This window comes from Panthera tigris, chromosome C2 (genome assembly GCF_018350195.1).
Source record: "Panthera tigris isolate Pti1 chromosome C2, P.tigris_Pti1_mat1.1, whole genome shotgun sequence".
Taxonomy (NCBI): domain Eukaryota; kingdom Metazoa; phylum Chordata; class Mammalia; order Carnivora; family Felidae; genus Panthera; species Panthera tigris.
The window spans coordinates 150,690,641-150,710,821 of NC_056668.1; the positions used below are offsets into that span (position 1 = coordinate 150,690,641).

At 39.3% G+C, this 20,181-nt stretch overlaps 1 protein-coding gene across 3 annotated transcripts in view; it reads left to right on the plus strand.

Moving 5' to 3' along the window:
• Positions 1 to 237: 237 nt before the first annotated feature.
• Positions 238 to 20,181, plus strand: part of SCN10A (sodium voltage-gated channel alpha subunit 10) — a 93,512-nt gene continuing 73,568 nt past the window's right edge. For all 3 annotated transcript variants that reach the window (XM_007081019.2, XM_042956682.1, XM_042956683.1), the window contains exons 1-3: positions 238 to 507; positions 1,727 to 1,854; positions 4,880 to 4,960. In XM_007081019.2, coding sequence (XP_007081081.2) covers positions 238 to 507; positions 1,727 to 1,854; positions 4,880 to 4,960 — 479 coding nt within the window. The remainder of the gene's footprint in view (positions 508 to 1,726; positions 1,855 to 4,879; positions 4,961 to 20,181) is intronic.

Here is a 20,181-nt window from a genome sequence, read left to right on the forward strand (position 1 = left end):
AGATGCCTGGAGGAGGATGGAATAAACAGTCTCCCAAGAGTTCCACAGGGCAGTAAGGCTCTGGGGAGAGCTCAGTGTGAGTTACTGAGGAAGGAACTGGGTCAGGAGGCTGTTCTAGCAACAACGTGTCAGTTAGGAAAGAACTGGAGGGAGAGGGCCAGTGGGCAGGCTGTTACCTCTCTGTGGTGATATCCACTCTCATAAGAGTATAAATTCTTCCTGAAAAAGAATGAGAAGATGGCATTCCCCTTTGGGTCCCTGGAAACTACCAACTTCCGTCGATTCACTCCAGAGTCCCTGGTGGAGATTGAAAAGCGAATTACTGCCAAGCAGGCAGCAAAGAAAGCCAAAGATAAGCACAGAGAGCAGAAGGACCAAGAAGAGAAGCCTCGGCCCCAGCTAGACTTGAAAGCTTGCAACCAGCTGCCCAAGTTCTATGGTGATCTCCCTGCAGAGCTGGTTGGGGAGCCCCTGGAGGATCTGGACCCCTTCTACAGCACACACCGGGTAAGGGTGACTGGCTTGAAAGGCTGTTCTCAGTTCTGGGAGAGGAAGCTTCTGCCCCACTCAGCCTAGGGAGTTCTCCTGCACCTGGATGATGTGGCTATCAGCTAGACTCAGTTAATGACAAATATACCCAACTCATCTCTTTGACACTCTTTGCATCTTTATAATATTTATGGGAGAGGCTAATTAAACTCAAATCCTCAAAAGCAACAATTGCTGTAAATTTTTCAGAGGAAGCTGGCTATTCTCTTGGATGACCACTGGCCTAGGATCTCCTGTTGGGTCTCTTTGCAAGTGGGGAGCAGAGATCCTGAGGTTGCGGGTGGGGGTAGAGTATGGAAGGGTAACAGAAATTAGGATGGTTTAAACCAGTGGTCCTCAAAGTATTATCTCAGAACGCCTGGGGTTCCCAAAACTGTTTCGGTGGGTTCGGGGGTAACACACACACACACACACACACACACACACACACTCACACACGCAGTATAAGCAAAAGGGTATAAACAGTAACAAAAACTCCTTGGGGTCCTGAAATCAAAACATTTGAGAACCACTAGTTTAAGTAAGAGCTGGTTCATGACAATTTCCCTGTTTGTATTGTGTCTTAGATGTTCCACACAGCCAAAAAAAAAAAAAAATGTGTGCATGTTTGGGAGTTGAGGGACACGAATTAGCCATCTCAAATATGATCTACAGAGAAAATAAAAAGGCTCTGGAATGTCTTTCTCCCTCCTCTCATGGGCCAAGAGCCCTTACCTTCCCAGATGCTCACAGGGAACCAGTGGAGGGTTTCAAAAGCAAGACCTAGAAAATGGAGAGTAGAGGGAGTACCCCAGCACCAGGGATGATCCACTGATCAGAAGAGGAATGTAATGCAGCCAGACCCACCTTCCTGCTGCCAGAATCCTGGCTGTGGGCCTGATGCATCCTACCAGCCCCAGGTCAGCTGCCTGCCCATTGGGCACTATTAATGGGCTCATCCTGATGCACAGTCATCATGGGGACTGGGGTCTTGCTAGGAAGGTGAGGATATGGCTCTTTATCCCCGATCCCTTCTAACTCTACCCTTCCACTTCCACTTGGCTCTCCACTGATGGATGCATGGTTCCCAGAACCCTTCTTGCTCACAAGCCCGAGATGACAACATGCATGCTTAAAAACCTGGTTGTGTGAAGACCATGCTTCTCACTGTAGGTCCTTCTGCTTTGTTTTGTTGTAGACGTTTATGGTGCTGAACAAAGGGAGGACCATTTCTCGGTTTAGTGCAACTCGGGCCCTGTGGTTATTCAGTCCTTTCAACCTGATCAGAAGAACAGCCATCAAAGTGTCTGTCCACTCATATCCTTTGCACTGTTGCTTCTTCCACATGATTCCTTTTAGAATCAGGCTTTGCCCAGTGTCCAGTACCTTCTTCAGAGGTTAGCAGTCGAGGTTTTCTCTAATTGAATCCTGAAACAATGAAATCATTAAATTGGAAGGAAAAAGTGTTTGTGGCTTTAATGTGTTCAATAGCAGTCCCAAGACAGAGGAGGTGCTCATGCAAGCCACAGGTGGGTTTGGGTTCACCTAAACTAGTTGGGACACACCTATGCACGCACAACCCCAAAAATGTCCTCCTTATGAAGGAGCTTTGCTGATGCAAAGCCAGGCACATTTTTGCCATATGAGGCCTGCTCGTCTCACGACATAATAACCAGTCAGAAGGCCCTGAGTGTTCTTTGGGCAGATGAGATAAGCATGGGTTGTTACTCTGTGCCTTAGCCGTGCTGGGAAGTGGCTGTTTATTGGGCAAAAAAACAAGACCTGCCAGAGGACAAAGAGGACAGACCACAGTGGGTGGAGCATAGATTGTCTCAGGGGAACCACAATGGTCATGGGGCATGGCCAACATCCCAAGCTACCCCAAACTGCAAGCAGGTTAAAAAGGTCAGTAGACCAAAAAAATGTCAATAGTCCAAGGTTCATGTCACTGGGGAATATGGTAATGGTTAGCGACAAATCAGTCAAATGTCTGTGTTTTATTAACTGCTTTTAGGTAGCTCCAGAATCTGCCTTCAGTTTTTGGTTTATTTTGTTTTGTTTCTCAAGGCAAGCCAAACTAGGTCAAAAAAGAGACTTTGGCTCGGTTTCCAAGGATCTTCCCTGGTGACTGTCCAAATTGGAAGTTCCTAATGACAAATTCAGCCCTGGCTTCCAGGAGGTTGATTTGCAAGAACAGCCTTGCCTCAGCTGCCTGACAGATGGTAACCAGCCTCTTCTTGGGAGACTCCAGTAAAAGGAGCTCTCTCCCTGCCATTCTGGGGCAGCTTGCTGGATTGCTGGACAGCGCTCAGCGAGCGGGTAACTGGCAAGGACTCCTCTCAGTGTGAAACTTTGCTGCTCTGTGTACTTGAATTATATTTTCTTTGCCTTTGTGGCCACGTGGTGGGAGTTATATTTTCTTAATTCAGTCTTGGATTTTCTGGTCCTATATAAGGATATGTAATGGTAACAGTAGGCTGCCATTTGCTAAATACCTCCTAAGCATCATCACGGTCACAGGTACAGAAACCTTTGAAGAAGGGACTAGCATCCCCATTTTACAGATGATGCAACTATTATTCAAAGGCATTAAATAAATTGTCCAAGGTCACACAGCCAGTTAAGAGGTCCAGCCTGCATCCTGCCTAGAACAGTATCAGCGATAAGTAAGTAGGCAGTTAATGGAAATGAACTGAGGTAATTTATTCGCTCAGTATGTCGTCTCTACTTGGGTGTTTTTTTTTAAATACATATCCAATTACATAAAAACTACAAATAAAGAAAAACGGCAAATATACAAACTCCTCTCCACGCATCCTGGTTGAGTTACATCTTAATCAGCTGTAAGAAACAGCTAATTAGAAATAAAATCCCTTTAAAGAGCCAAGTGACCAGTGCATATTCTTTTCATCTTGAGGTTTGATGAATCAAAATTGCTGGATGGAGTCATAGCTGGACAGAAAAGCCGTTGAGAGTCTCCTTCTCGCAAAAGCCTGCATTTGTATATTTAAATCTTATGAACTTGGTAGCTGCACTCCCAAAAGATATTCTTCAAGCTATGGAATTCTCCATGTCTTATTATTAATATCTCACCAAAACTGTAATTCTAATCAAATTTTCTATGCATGTTTCCACAAGTAACGTTATACCTAATACATTACTTTTAAAGGTTTGTGGAGTTGGAGATACAATTTTAATTTAATCCTTGGGTTAACATTTTCCCCCCATGTGAACACATTTCTTAATTTAATTGCAAGTCAACAGGAAAATATGGTTTAATTAGCAGAATTTCCCTTTTCAGAATAGATGTGTTCCTAAGTAACTGTAAAACAGGGCACATTAAAGACATTTACAGAAAACTAAAATAGCTTTAAATACTTCTGCTCAAACTGAAATGATGAAAGATGAGTCGTTCACTCTCTCTGTAGGTCAAGCTTATCTTTGGGCTTTGTTTTTCTTTAGGAAGTAATTGTTAGGAGCCCACGCTAGTCCTGAGAAAAAATGTCCAATGGGAGAAATTGATCTCTGGGTTTTCTCTACCAACCTTTCTTTCCATCTATTTACCCCTTTCCACTCGCCTTCCTCACTATCTCCTTCCCTTTGTGGTAGTCCCTTGGTGCAACCTCGAAAATTCTTCTCTCTGTTTATACAGAGTTGTCTACCACAGCTTGATTCCATCTGGAATTTTCTCCTGGAAATTTCCTCTCTGGAATTTTCTCCTGGATCCAGCATTTTCCTTCCTGTGCCTGCCCCCACCATTCCTAGCCAGAGGTCTGTTTCCTCAGTGTGACTGATCTCAGCTAAGTCAGGAAAACAATCTGACTGAATTAATTCCCATGAAAGCTGGTAACCCTCCCTTTACCTCTAACTTCTGAGGAGTATTTTCTTTATCTTTTGGGAAAAAAGAGGCATTGGCTGGATGTAATTCCAGAATATATTGTATAGTGAAATGAAGGTGTCTGGGCAGCAGGCCATTTTGGAGAAAGGATTCTTGTTTCCTTCCTTCTTGCTCAGGGTTCTGTTATCAAACAATCTGAGGTCACATCTCAGCACCATGGCTGACTGGCTGTATGACCTAGGAAAAATTATTTAAGCTTTTTCAGCCCATTTTCTTAGTTCCAACATGTAGATAGAATAGCTCCCTATGGGTTCAGTTGTATTAGAAATAATGTGGATGAAGTAGCCAGCCCAGGATAGGCACTCAGTAAATGCCAGCACTTGCTATGTGACAAGGCCATAAAGCTGATCCTAGCTAAAAGCTATGAATTTAGTAGTTCAGTGTCAAGGTGATCATGGATGATGTCAGAGAAACATGGTGACTCTCAGCTTTTCCTTAACGCAGCCCTCTCAGGTGGTTCAGTTTATTTATTACGGTCACTATTTTGGTCAATTGTGTGGGCATGACCCAAACCGAGCTTCCAGAGAGAATTGAGTAAGTAGACTTGCTGTCACTGTCCTTCCTGTGCCTCCTCTTTCTGTCCTCTTCGTCTCTTCCTTCACTTGGTGGCTTTTTTTCTTGTCTTTTTCCTGCTGGTGTCGTTTGAATATTGCAGACTTTATGATGGTTAGATACTTCCTTCTTCTGTGGACTTTGGTTCATAAACACACATGTGATTGTCAGCTTTGAAGAACTGCAGATTAGTGGTTCTCAACCTTGGAATCCCCTGGGGGAGATTTTTAACATATTAATGCCTGGGTCTCAGTCCCAGAGGGTCTGATTTCATTAGTCTGGGGTGGCCTGGGCAGATGAGCCTTGCCACCACCCACTCCCCACATTCACCTGCTAGGTACACACATCAACCAAGTTTAGGGAAGGCTTACTCTGAGAGGCAGGAGCAAAATTGAGATGGAATGAAGAAAAAATGGTTCTGGAACATATTCAGAAAATTACCCGTGAATGAAGCTATTTATGTTATCATGGCTCATACACTTCAAAGTGCCCTTAATATTCCTGAGAATATTCTATTTCCCTGGGTTAGCAGATGGAACCTCTGTAGTTTCAGAACATAGCAGGGCCTTTCCAGAAACATCCTGCACCAACAAATCCGAGAGAGGTGCCCCTAGCTCAGTGCAAGACTGACGTACCTTTGGTATAATAATAGGAACTCTGTAGAGCTTTGTCTTTTTCCACCTTTTAAATTTAAAAAAATTATTTTTTCTGATTATAACATTAATGCATGCCACAATAGAAAATACAGTTAACCCTTAAACAATATAGGTTTGGTGCATGTTCACTTTTTACATGGATTTTTTCAATAAATATAGTATACTACTGTAAATGTATTTTCTCTTCCTTTTCTTAATAACATTTTCTTTTTGCTAGCTTACTTTACTGTAAGAAGATGGTCTCTAATACATATCACATGCAAAATATGTGCTAATTGACTATTGATGTTCTCGGTAAGGCTTTCTGTCAACAGTAGGCTATTAGTAGTTAAGCTTCTGGGAGTCAAAACTTATATGTAGATTTTTACTGTGCAGGGGGTCAGTGCCTTTAACTCCTGTGTTGTTCAAGGGTCCAATATATGCTTTATTTCTTTCTTTTAATTTTCAAAAAATCTTTATTTTCGAGAGAGAGAGAGAGAGTGGGAGTGGGGGAGGAACAGAGAGAAAGGGAGACACAGAATCCTAAGCAGGCTTCAGGCTCTGAACTGTCAGCACAGAACGTGATGCGGAGCTCGAACTCGTCAACCGTGAGATCATGACCTGAGCCGAAGTCAGACGCTCAACCGACTGAGCCACCCAGGTGCCCCTGTGTTTTATTTTATGAATAGATTAGAGAGAATAATCATGTAGTCATCTTAATTGACGCTGAAAAATCATTTGATAAAGTTTGATATGTTTGTGATTAGAAATATCTAGAAAGGAAGGAATATAGGGAATGGCTGTGCTCTGGTGAGGGGTAATGACACTGAAGGAGGTAGAAAATATCATACTTAATTGTGAAACATGGCCAGCTCTCCATTTGAGATCAGAAACAAAAAGAAAAAAAAGAAAGATGTCTGTTTCATCAGTTCTATTTAACTTTGTAAAGGAGAGCCTAGCCAGCATAGGAAGGCAAGGAAAAGAAAGAATAAGAAAAGAAGTAGCAAAGATACCATGATTTGCAGATAATACAATTGTGTGCATAAAACAACCAACATAATCTAGAGATAAACTATTAAAGTTAACAAGACAGCATAGCAAGGTAACTGGGTACACATTAATATACGTAAATGAATTGCATGTCTATATCTAGCAAGAAACAATGGTTTTTTAAAATACCATTTACAAAAATAAATAAAAAATAAATTTAAAAAATACCATTTACAGTGGCATTTTACAATAAAAGTATCTAGGAACAAGATTATCAAAGTATGAGTAAGATCTCTACAAAGAAAATTATGAAAAATACTGAGTGATATGACAGAAAACCCAATACATGGAGAGATGTATTATATTCCCGGATTCAAAGTCACAATATTGTAAGACTCCTCAAAATGACTAATGAATTTAATGCGAGCCCAATCAAAATCCCAACAAGTTTTTTTTTTTATTACTCAATGAATTGACCTCTTAAGATTTATCTAAAAATGTAAAGAGCAAATGATAGCCAAGACGCTTTTGAGGAAGAAAATCAAGGTGGGAGAAGAAAACTGGCCCTACTGGGTGTACGAATGTACCCTAAAGCTCCAATAATTGAAACCAGGTGCAGTGGAGGGTAAAATTAGTCAGACTAGTGGGACGGAATAGTTGGCTCGCATACAGGCATCGAATTTGCGTTAAAGGCAGCACCGCGGAACAGTGGAGACAGGGCAGTCCTCAACATGAGATGCTGGAGAATTCAGTATCTCGATAGAAAAATTACTTTGAACATCCAACTTTATGCCGCATACAAGAATCAACTCTAGGTGGGTGAATAAAGTTTTTTGTGAAAGACAAAAACAGAAGGCTTTTAGGCAAAAACAAAAGGAGAATTTCTTCATGACCTCAGGTTAGGGAAAGATTTATTACATTCCCACAAGAAGCACTAACCACAGACGGGAAAACTGATACAGTGTAGCTTACTAAAATTAAGAATGTCTGTTCATGAGAAGGCAACTTTGTAAGAGTGAAAAAGCAAGCCTACTGAGTAAGAGATATTTGCAACGCATAAACCTAAAAAGTGTTTATATCCAGAAGACTGATCCTGCAAGTCAATTAGAAATACATCAGAGCAACCAATTTTGAAGTGAGCAGAATATTTGTATAGATATTTCACAAAAGCAGAAACCCAAATGGTCAATACACATATGAAAATATCCTTACCCTTTTTCTTAACCAAGGAAATGCGAATTAAAATTACACGGAGAGAGATTGGGACACCTGGGTGGCTCAGTTAAGTACCTGACTCTTGATTTCAGCTCATGGTTCATGGGTTTGAGCCCCGCATGAGATTTTCTCTTTCTCCCTCTCTCTCTGCCCTCCCACATTCTCTGTCTCTCAAAATAAATAAATAAACTTTAAAAAAAAACACTTAAAAATTGCACTGAGAGATTATTATCTACTCATCAGATGAGGAAAATTTTAAATTGTGACAATACCAAGTATTAAGGGTATGGAACAACAAAAACTCATATACCGCTGGTGGAAATGTAAATTTGTACATCTTTGGAAATCAGTGGATATCCTCAAATAAAGGTGAAGACACACATATACTGTGATTCTTAATTATACTCTTAGGTACATAAACTCAACAGAAATATGTATGGGCACCAGGATATAGCTACGAGAAAGTTTATGAACACTGTCCATAAAAGCCCCAAACTGGAAACAACCCAAATGTCCAAAAATTTTTGGTGCATTAAATATCCTTCTTATATTCTTAAAATGGGATAATGTATAGCAATAAAAATGAGTAAATTACTGTTCCACAAAACAAGGAGGAAAAAAGCCAGACATAAAAGATTACATAAGTATGATTCCGTTTATACAAAATTTAAAAACAAGCAGAACTTAACTATTTTGTTTAGAGGTGCTTACTTGGAGGTAAAAATATAAATAAAATCTCTAGGGCAGGGGAGGGAGGACATAGTTGGGAAGGGGCTTATGGGGTGCTCATAATGTTCCATTTAGTGACATGAGTAGTTGTCACACAGCCACTATGGACTGGATTATGCTACCCCCCCCCCCCAACCCATATGTTGAAGCCCTAACCCAAGTAACTGTATTGGAGAAGGGACCTTTAAGGAGGTGACAAGGTTAAATTAGGTCAGAAGGGCAGAGCCGTGATCCAATAGAACCAGTGTCCTTGTAAGAAGAGGAATGGATTCCAGGACTCTCTCTCTGTCATGTGAGGACATAGCAAGAAATCAGTCCTTAGCCAACCAAGAAGAGGGTTCTCACCGGAGCCTGGCCAGGAGAGACCCTCATCTCCAATTTCCAGCCTCTGGAACTGTGAGAAGGCAACTTCTGTGCTTTGACCACTCAGTTTATGGTGTGTTTTTATGGTAGCCCAAGCTAATGTGCAAGCTTCCATTTTACAATTAATTTATGGTCCATGTGCATTTTTATCACGCACATTACATATCATACTAAAAAGCTTAAAAACAAAATGATTTTTTAAAAACGGCCATTGCGTAAAATACAGACTACTGAAAAATATAAATCAGAAGAGAGTAATTAGATCGAGAAATGTTGGTATTTTAGCTTATTCTCTCTCTCCTTCTCTCTCTCTCTCCTCTCTCTTTCTCTGTCTCTTCCTCTCTCTCTCCCTTTCTCTCTCTCTCTCCATATATATAAAGTTGGAGATCTAATTGGCTTTATCAAATGATTGGTGAACCAGGCAGCAGCCTATCTAGCAAGTAGAGAGGAGTTGTACAAAGTAGAAGGTTTTTATAGGTAGGGGAATGAGGGTAAGAAAGTTATTAGCAAAGGAAAAGGATTCTTCCAGAGGAGGCAGCTTGCTAGGGGAAAAAGCAGGTGTCTTCTCATGTAGATCACCTCACCTTTCTTTTGGGGATGGAGAGGACCCCAGTGACAGACTCTTCGGTGCTGATAGAAAGAACAGTTTCCCGGCTGACCAGTCAAGGGGAGATGGAAACTCCGTAAAGATTGGGTTTTAAGCCCTGGTTTGGGAACTCTAAGTGGCACCATTTGGGGCCTGCAGTTTTCTTAACTATATATAGGCTGAGATCATATAGCATGTAAAAATCTCTATCCTTATTTTGAACTTTTAAGGCAAAGCATTTTCTTTCAAAAGTAAGAGTTATTTGGGGATTCTGGTTAAATATGGAAGATGGCATACATATGTTTTACCCCAACCCTCTCAGAACGCCAATAAAATGACAGCATGGGAATAAGAATGGTATAAATATACAAGAACAAAGAGAAGGAGAAAGAAAAGCACGGAGGACAAAGATGTCAAAACAATCTCAGAAGGCCAGAAGTGGGCGGAGGCCTGGCAGAATGACTCAGCTCATCAGGACTTGTTAAAGGAGATGCCCGCAGAGAGGGATAAAAATGACGACGGAGGCATTTTACCCCCTAAAACCACGGAGGCCCTGAAAATGTGGACACAATACAAGTAACAATAACTGGGAGTGGAAGGAGGAAAGAACGTGGGAGCGGGGTACGCTCACTTGCTGCTGCTTCTATAATAGCAAGAAGTGAAAGTATTCTTTAAAGTAGACAAATCAAGGAAGGGAAAATGATTCTATCTAACAGTATAAAGGTAAGCACCAAAAGCGTACGATTAAACACAATCAGGTGATGCATAAAGTGGGTGGGAAAAGAAAGAGAGTTAACAAATGGAAACAAGAGATATTATATAGATAGTGTACTAAGGAAAATGCACTACACAGTTTTCGTTATAATTATGAATTTGTACTTATAAAGGCAACCAATAGAACTAAAATAAACACTGTTCTAAATTTAGAATCGTCTGGGCACAAGAAGCAAATCAAACATGTCACACAATACCATATTTTTAAAGAACTATTAAATATATAACTTGAAGTTATATAAACAAAGATCAAGCAAATCTGTCGTGTCAATAAATATAAATGGATTTGACTCCTCTGTTCCAAAAACCAATCACACATATTCACAAATATGTGACATAACAAAGCAATATCCAGTATGTTGAATAAACAGTATACTGCTCCAGGTCATATGGAGAAGTCAAAATTCAAGAGTGGACAGGGGCAACTGGGTGGCTCAGTCGGTTAAGTGTCCAACTCTTGATCATGGTTCACGAGATTGAGTCCCGCGTGGGGCTCTGCTCTGTCAGCTTGGGGTCCTCTCTCTCCCTCTCTCTCTGCCCCTCCCCCACATTCTCTTTCTCTCTCTCTCTAAAAATAAATGAATAAACTTAAAAAAAAAGATGGACAAAGATATAAGCAAAGGCATACAGGAAGGGAGGGACATGAGGTGTGAATATCAAAGAAGGTGAAATTTGAGCCAAAACTCATTAAACAGGATGAAAATGACACTTTGTAATGCAAAATAATCCAAAAGAGTAATGTGTGTCTTTGCAACAAATAATGTGGCGCCGGTGTTCATAAATCAAAAATCATAACAGTATAAAGGTAAATAGACAAAAACATTACAAGGACCAGAGAGTATAATTAATTTCTGCCTATGACAGACCAAGTGTTTAAAAAGTATGTAAAGATATAGATGACCTGAATATGTAATTCATAAACACATCTGATTAATATATATCAAACTCCATTTTCCCGGAAAAATGGAGAATATACTGCCGTACATATTGACCAAATGTTAAATCACAACAAAGCTTCAACAATAATACAGGCAACATTCTCCCATCACACTGTGATAAAGTAATAATAAAATTAGAAGAAAAAAAAAAGAAAGGCCTTTCCATTTGGTAATGTTGAAAACCTTTAAACTCTTAGATTAAAAAACACTACAAACTCAAATTATAGAATTTCTAGGGAAGAAAAAATTTAAAACTGTACCCAGCACCTATAAGGTTAAAGATGTATTTAGGGGTTAATCCATAGTATTGAAGCAGAGAATATTTATATCAGTATAAAATGAAGAGAATTATTTAAGCACCTGATATAAAGCTAAAAAAAGAAAAATAAAATAAATGAAAGGAAAATGAATTAATAATGTAAAAGAAAAAAGAGCAAGTTAAGAAATAGAAAAACAGTAGAAATAATAAATCCAAAAGCTGTTGTAAAATGTATGTGTAAGACATTTATACTGAAAGATGACAACACACTACTGAGAGAAATTTTAGAAGCATCAAATAACTTGAACAACATCTCAGGGCTCCTGGGTGGCTCAGTCCGGTAAGCATCCAACTCTTGATTTCGCCTCAGGTCATGATCTCATGGTCACCGGGACTAAGCCCCACATCATGCTCTGCACTGACAGCACAGAGCCTTCTTAGTATTCTCTCTCTGCCCCTTCCCTGCTCACACACGTACGCGCTCTCTCTCTCTCAAAATAAATAAATGAATATTTAAAAAATTAACAATATCTCATGTTAAGGAAGGGATTAGAAGACTCACCAGCTGTTAAAATGCCAGTGCTACCCAAATTAATCTACAGAGTCAATGAAATCCCAGCAAAAATCCTACCAGCCTATGTTCCATAGAAATTGAATAGATTTCACTTACATGGATGAGGCCAAGTTTATTTAACTATTATCCTATTAATAGGCATTTATGTTGGCCCTAATCAAGATAATCCTCATATTTTGCCATCACGATTCTTCAGTGAGTATCCTTCCTTACTCATATCTTTGCACAGTAACATGGGTACATGTGAGGGACAAATTCTCAGAAGTGGAATGACTGGGTCAAAGGGACATGCGGTTTTAATTTTTGAGATATCACCAAACTGTTTTCCAAGGTTGTACCAATTTCCATGCCCACTATTATTAAATTCATTCTTTATCAGATTTTGCATGAACTGAATTGTTGACAAAGCTTCTTTTATAAACACATGTTGAAAAAATATATACATAAGAGATAAAAATCCACCTCTCTGGTTTTATTTCTAGAAACTTATGTGGCAGGTATTGGAGGATGTTCAGCATCCTGGCCTCATGAAAATTATCAGATTCCAGATTTTATTTTTGAAATGCAAACTGATAACAGCCATTGGTTGCTGGGAGCCCAAAGGAAAAGGATAAATGTCCCTGGGATAGACTGGGGCTACAAAGATCATGCTGTGTATTCTTGAGGAGATCATAGCCAGTGAGGAATCAGAAGCTGGTTCCTACCACCTTGTTCTTGATACAATGTTTTGGACACAAGCGTTTCCCATCTCTTATCTCCCTCCCCTTCAGACATTATACATCCCTGAAACATTAGCTTTATACTGCTGCCTGCTGGTAAAGACTACCTGCCTGCCTATCTATCTGCTTGTTTCATATATATATATATATATATATATATATATATATATGTGTGTGTGTGTGTGTGTGTGTGTGTATGTGTGTGTATGTGTGTGTGTGTGTGTGTGTGTGTGCACACACGCACGCACGCTCAGAAATAAACTGGAGGGACGCCCTGGTGGCTCAGTTGGTTAAGCATCTGACTTCAGCTCAGGTCATGATCTCGCAGTTCGTGAGTTCAAGACCCATGTCAGGTTCTATGCTGACAGCTCAGAGCCTGGAGCCTGCTTTCTAGTCTGTGTCTCCCTCTCTCTCTGCCCCTCCCCACCCCCCTCTCTCTCTCTCTCAAAAATAAATAAACATTTAAAAAGTAAAAAGAAAAAAAAAAAGAAACTGGAGATTCACTGCAGTCAGAGGGGAAGGATATATCAGATTGGACCCCAGTTGGAGATGAAAAATGCAGGGGGATATTCTATATTCGCTCTATATTCTCTCATAAAGAGTCACTCCAAAGGCCCTTTGAGGCCCTGGGATGCCCGTCACTAACCATACTGAGAATCTGGGGAAACGTTTGACAAAATACAGCAATTTGGTTGCAGGGAAAAGCACAGCGGAAAGATACATATTTCTTACCTAGAAAGGAACACACGAAATGAAACTAAACCCATGGCAAACAGGGGAATGTTTCCCTGGCACCGCACACATAAAGTACTGTTTTGTGTCTTTTCAAATGAATATGAATGATGCCATGTTGTGTGCACTTCAGCTGATGCTTTTTTAATTTTTTTTTAATTTTTAATTTTTAATTTTTTTTAATTTACATCTGAGTTAGTTAGAATATAGTGCTGTAATGATTTCAGGAGCAGATTCCAGTGATTCATCCCTATGTATAACACCCAGTGCTCATCCCAACAAGTGTCCTCCCTAATGCCCCTGGCCCATTTAGCCCATCTCCCCACCCCAAACCCCTCCAGCAACTCTCAGTTTGTTCTCTGTATTTGAGTCTCTTGTGTTTTGTCCCCCTCCTTGTTTTTATATTATTTTTGCTTCCCTTCCCCTATGTTCATCTGTTTGTATCGTAAATTCCTCACATGAGCAAAGTCATGATATTTGTCTTTCTCTAATTGGCTAATTTCACTTAGCATAATACCCTCTAGTTCCATCCACGTAGTTGCAAATGGCAAGATTTCATTCTTTTTGACTGCCGAGTAATACTCCATTGTATATATATACCACATCTTCTTTATCCATTCATCAATCAATCGACATTTGGGCTCTTTACATACTTTGGCTATTGTCAGTAATGCTGCTATAAACGTTGGGGTGCATGTGTCCCTTCGAAACAGCATACCTGTATCCCTTGGACAAATACATAGTAGTGCAATTGCTGGGTCGTAGGGTAGTTCTATTTTTAATTTTTTGAGGAACCTTCATGTTTTCCAGAGTGGCCACACCAGTATGCATTCCCACCAGCAGTGCAAAAAATATCTTCTTTCTCCGCATGTTTCTCCATAACATCTGTTGTTACCTAAGTTGTTTATTTTAGCCATTCTGACTGGTGTGAGGTAGTCTCATTGTGGTTCTGATTTGTATTTCCCTGATGATGAGTGATGTTGAGCATTTTTTCATGTGTCGGTTGGCCATCTGAATGTCTTCTTTGGAGAAGTGTCCATTTATGTCTTTTGCCCATTTCTTCACTGGATTATTTGTTTTTTGGATGTTGAGCTTGATAAGTTCTTTATAGATTTTGGATACCAACCCTTTATAGAATATGTCATTTGCAAATATCTTCTCCCATTCCGTCGGTTGCCTTTTAGTTTTGCTGATTGTTTCCTTCGCTGTGCAGAAGCTTTTTATTTTGATGAGGTCCCAGTAGTTCATTTTTGCTTTTGTTTCCCTTGCCTCTGGAGATGTGTTGAGTAAGAAGTTGCTGTGGCCAAGGACAAAGAAGTTTTCGCCTGCTTTCTCCTCGGGGATTTTGATGACTTCCTGTCTTACATTTAGGTCTTTCATCCATGTTGAGTTTATTTTTATGTATGGTGTAAGAAAATGGTCCAGGTTCATTCTTCTGCATATCGCTGTCCAGTTTTCCCAGCACCATTTGCTGAAGAGACTTTCTTCCATTGGATATTCTTTCCTGCTTTGTCAAAGATTAGTTGGCCATACGTTTGTGGATCCATTTCTGGGTTCTCTATTCTCTTCCATTGATCTGAGCATCTGTTTTTCTGCCAGTACCATACTGTATTGATGATTACAGCTTTGTAATACATTTTGAAGTCTGGGATTGTGATGCCTCCAACTTTGGTTTTCTTTTTCCAGATTGCTTTGGCTATTTGGTTCCATACAAATTTTAGGATTGTTTGTCCTAGCTCTGTGAAGAATGCTGGTGTCATTTTGATAGGGATTGCCTTGAATATATAGATTTTTGGGGGTGGTATTGACATCTTAACAATACTTGTTCTTCCAGTGCAGGAGCATGGAATATTTTTTCATTTTTTTGTCTTCTTCAATTTCTTTCATAAGCTTTCTATAGTTGTCAGTGTATAGATTTTTCACCTTTTTGGTTAGGTTTATTCCTAGGTGTTTTATGGCTTTTGGTGTAGCTGTAAGTGAGATCAATTCCTTAATTTCTCTTTCTGTTGCTTCATTATTGGTGTATAGGAATGCAACTGATTTCTGAGCGTTGATTTTATATCTTGCCACTTTGCTGAACTCATGGATCAGTTCTAGCAGTTTTTTTGGTAGAATCTTTTGGGTTTTCCATTTGGAGTATCATGTCATCTGTGAAGAGTGAAAGTTTGCCTTCCTCCTTGCCAATTTGGATGCCTTTTATTCCTTGGTGTTGTCTGATTGTTGAGGCTAGAACTTCCCATGCCATGTTGAATAACAGTGTTTAGCTGATGCTTTTTAAAAATCAATACTGTGATTTTGAGACTGGTCTAAGTGGATACATGTAGACTTATTTCATTTATTTTTTTTACTGCTATATAGTATTCCATAAAGGTATTCTGTATTTTCTGCTAAGTATCATAATATTTCTTTCTACATTTAGATATCTCACACCACCCCCTAGACTTGAATGCATACACACATGGCTTGAGATAAGCTTCTAATATTTTTCTGTGTGGATTATCCCAACACCATTTTTAATGGATCATTGTTTCAAAGTGATTCCTTCTACTGCCTCCATCTTGCACCAGATTCTCATGCACACTCAGGTCTGTTTCTCCCGATTATTAATTTTTACTCTGTCAGTCAACACCACACTGATCTGAATGCCACTGATCTGAATGCTTGATAATCTGTTGATCTGGTTGATCTGGTTTGATCTGGTTGATCAAAACACCCATCCTTATTTACCTTCTTGAAAATCATTAGTGCTTGGGGCGTCTGGGTGGCTCAGTCAGTTAAGCGTCTGACTCTTGGTTTCAGCTCAGGTCATGACCTCACAGTTCATGAGTTCGAGCCCTGTGTCAGGTTTGGCACTGACACAGCAGAGCCTGCTTGGGATTCTCTCTCTCCCTCTGTCTGTCCCACCCTCCCTCAAAATAAATAAATAAATAAATAAATAAATAAATAAATAAACTTGAAAAAAAAAAAGAAAATCAGTTCTTCCTTCTCTTTACTTTTCTATATCAATTGAAGGGTCATGTTTTCAAGCTTTTTTCTTACCAATCTGTTGAAACTTCGATTGTAGATCCACTGAATTTATTTATTACCATTGGGAGAATCGCCACATTTATGATGTCAAGCCTTTCCTCACATCAGCATGGGATATCTCCCAATTTATACAGGCCTTCTTTTATATTCTTCTATAACATTATGTCTTATGTAAAGGACTTACATTTCGTATCCTTAGGTACATTATCATTGTGGTTGTCCTTTTGAGTGTTTATTTTTATTGCTAAAATATGTCAATGTTATTAATATCTACATATTGGTTTTGCACCCAACAACCTTGCTGAGCTCCTGAACAAGTTCAACATTTTCCTGTAGATTCTCTTGGGTTTTCTATTTAAACAATTACATCATCTGCAAATAATGATGAACTTGTTTCTTTCTTTGTGAGTCTTATACCACTTGTTTGTTTTTCCTGTCTTACTGAACTGACCAGACCTTCAGCACAATACTGGATTGAATCTACAGTAATGAGTGTTATTTCCTTTGCTCTTGATTTTTAAAAGTATGCTTCTAATTTTCACTATTATCATGATGATTATGGGATTTTTATAATTAGCCTTTATCAAGTTATGGAAATTTTGTTCCACTTCTGGTTTGTTAAGAGTTTCATTATGGGGCACCTGGGTGGCTCAGTCAGTTAAGCGTCCAACTCTTGGTTTCAGCTCGGGTCATGATCTCATGGTTCTTGGGATTGAGCCCCATGTGGGATTGTGGTGTGAGAACAGAGTCTGCTTGGGATTCTCTCTCTCCCCCTCTCTCTGTCCCTCTTTTGCTCTTGCTCTCTCTCTCTCAAAATAAATAAATATATTTTTTAAAAAAGAGTTTCACAGTATGGAGGTTCCTCAAAAAATTAAAAATAGAACTACCCTACCACCCAGGAATTGCACTAGGTATTTATCCAAAGGGTACAAGAGTGCTGATTCAAAGGGACACATGCACCCCAATGTTTATAGCAGCACTATCAACAATAGCCAATGTATGGAAAGGCCTCAAATGTCCTTTGACTGATGAACAGATGAAGAAGATGGGGTATATACATACACAATGGAATATTAATCAGTCAGGGAAAGACAAATATCATATGATTTCACTCATTTGTGAAATTTAAGAAACAAAACAGATGAACAAAGGGGAAGGGAAGCAAAACTAGTATAAAAACAGAGAGGGAGACAAACCATAAGAGTCTCTTAAATACAGAGAACAAACTGAGGGTTGCTAGAGGGGTTGGGGTGGGGGGATGGGCTAAAGGGGTGAGGGCATTAAGGTGGGCAGTTGTTGGGATGAGCACTGGGTGTTACTTGTAAGAGGTGAATCACTAAGTTTTATTCCTGAAATTATTATTATACTATATGTTAACTAACTTTGATTTAAATTTCAAAAAATTGAAAGTGTGTGAAGGATGTAAAAAAAGAGTTTCATTATGAGTGGGTGTTGGTTTTTATCAAAATTTCTATTTTATTAAGATTATCATTAGCTCTTTCTTCTGTTAATATAGAAGGTTACATTAATAAATTTGCCAATCTAGTTTTAATGGCTCCAGCTTGATCATTGCTGGATTCAACTTGCCAGCATTTCACTTGATCTATCTTGGTAAATGAGGCTGATTTATAATATTCTCTCATAAATTATCCCTTTGGGTTGCTTTTCCATGTCTCTGCCTCACTGTCTTCCTTCGGTATTGTTCCCTGGAACTCCAGATTCCTCTCACTCTGTTTTGCACAGTAATTCAGGTCTCTCCCTCCCCTACAATGTCTCTCAGTAAGTTATCCAGGGATCTCTGTTGGTCACAAGTCTCTAAATCATTAGCCTCTAAACCATTTGACAGATTGAGAAGGAAAAGCACAGATAATTTAAAAGCCTGGAATGTAAGACTGACCATAATTTTCATAGAATTTCTGTCTTTTCATGTTCTTAAAAACAGTGTGTGTGTTTCAAGGACTGAGAGTTCCTACTGGTTAACATGGACTTGATCATGGGTAGCTTATTCTACCTAATGTGTTTGATTGTCATCTGACAGTTACTGTTTACATTTGTTAGGCTTGCATTGCCTGATATCACAGTTCAAAAAATGGAATCATTTCAAAAGTGGCTTGCAGAAATACAACAATAGCGATGAAAATAGAAAAAGTAAACCTCACAATATGAAATAAGGTCACAAATGTAAATAATGAATGGACTGTCATAAATACAAAGCTGGAATCTGCAGGTCATGAGACAAGTGGACGATGGATGTGGATAATTTCACAAAAGCAGATAAAAAATAAATGAGAAAATAGCATGACAATGAAAGATGATCATTGAATGTTATTGGATCAGTGAACCTGTTGTCCTAGTACCCAGTTTATTATCTGCTAATAACATTTTCATCAAATAATAATAATCAGCTACCCAAACTGCCATAGTATTTTCCAACAAAGCTTATTGACCTCACTTCTAAACCAGTTGACTATTTTTAGTACAAAAACAAAATCAGGCTTTCCAGTACAAATTGCCAAATTTGATGTTAAAGGTTGAAAAGAATCAAAAACTATAGTGTGCCCATTCCTCCTATACCCTTGCTGGTAAGACATGAAACCCGCTTCTAAATCAATGACAAATATTGTAGTTGGAAAGAAAGCAGGAAGAAATTGGTAGAATTCCTTTAACAGAACCACTGGATTTCTTATAAGGTGACTGCCATTTAAACTCAATGACTGTTATAGGGGCGCCTGGGTGGCTCAGTCAGTTGAGCGTCCGACTTCAGCTCGGGTCATGATCTCGCGGTTTGTGGGTTCGAGCCCCGCATCGGGCTCTGTGCTGACAGCTCAGAGCCTGGAGCCTGCTTCAAATTCTGTGTCTCCCTCTCTCTCTGCCGCTCCCCTGCTCCTACTGCCCCCCCCCTTAAAAATAAATATTAAAAAAAATTTTTTTTAAGAAATTAAAAAAAAAAATCAATGACTGTTATGTACATATAACTAAGCAGACATTTTACTTTACAGTTTAATAACACTACGGGCATATCAGTTTTCTGTAGACACGCACCATATATGTGAGAGAGAAGTGCTCAATGACTTTTTGTCTTATTCATCGTATGAAGCTCATTTTAAAAGAAGAGACTTCTGGCTTAATTAATTAAAGATCAGCTTGGAAACTTTAGAAAGGTATGTTAGCTTATACACCAATGTTCATAGCGGCATTCTTCACGAGAGCCAAAAGGTAGGAAACCGCCCAAATGTCCATCGACGGATGAATGCATAAACAAAATGTGATATACACATTGTATGGACAATGGACTATTATTCAGCATTAAAGATGAATGAGATTCATTCATGCAGCATTCACATGCTACAACATGGATGAACCTTAAAACATCACACTGAGTAAAATCAGCCAGACACACAAGGACGAATCGTATGATTTGTATAATTCCTCTTAGATGAGGTACCTAGAGTAGGCAAATTTATGGAGACAAAAAGTAGAATTGAGGTTGCCAGGGAGCAGGGGAGGGAGGGATGGGGAGTGGTTGGAGTACAGACCTTCTGTTTGGGATAATAAGTTCTGGAGACGAGAGTGGTAGTGATCACGCAATGTTGTGAATGTACTTAATGCCGCTGAATTGCATACTTAAGATGGTGATGGCTTTTATTTTATGTATATTTCAC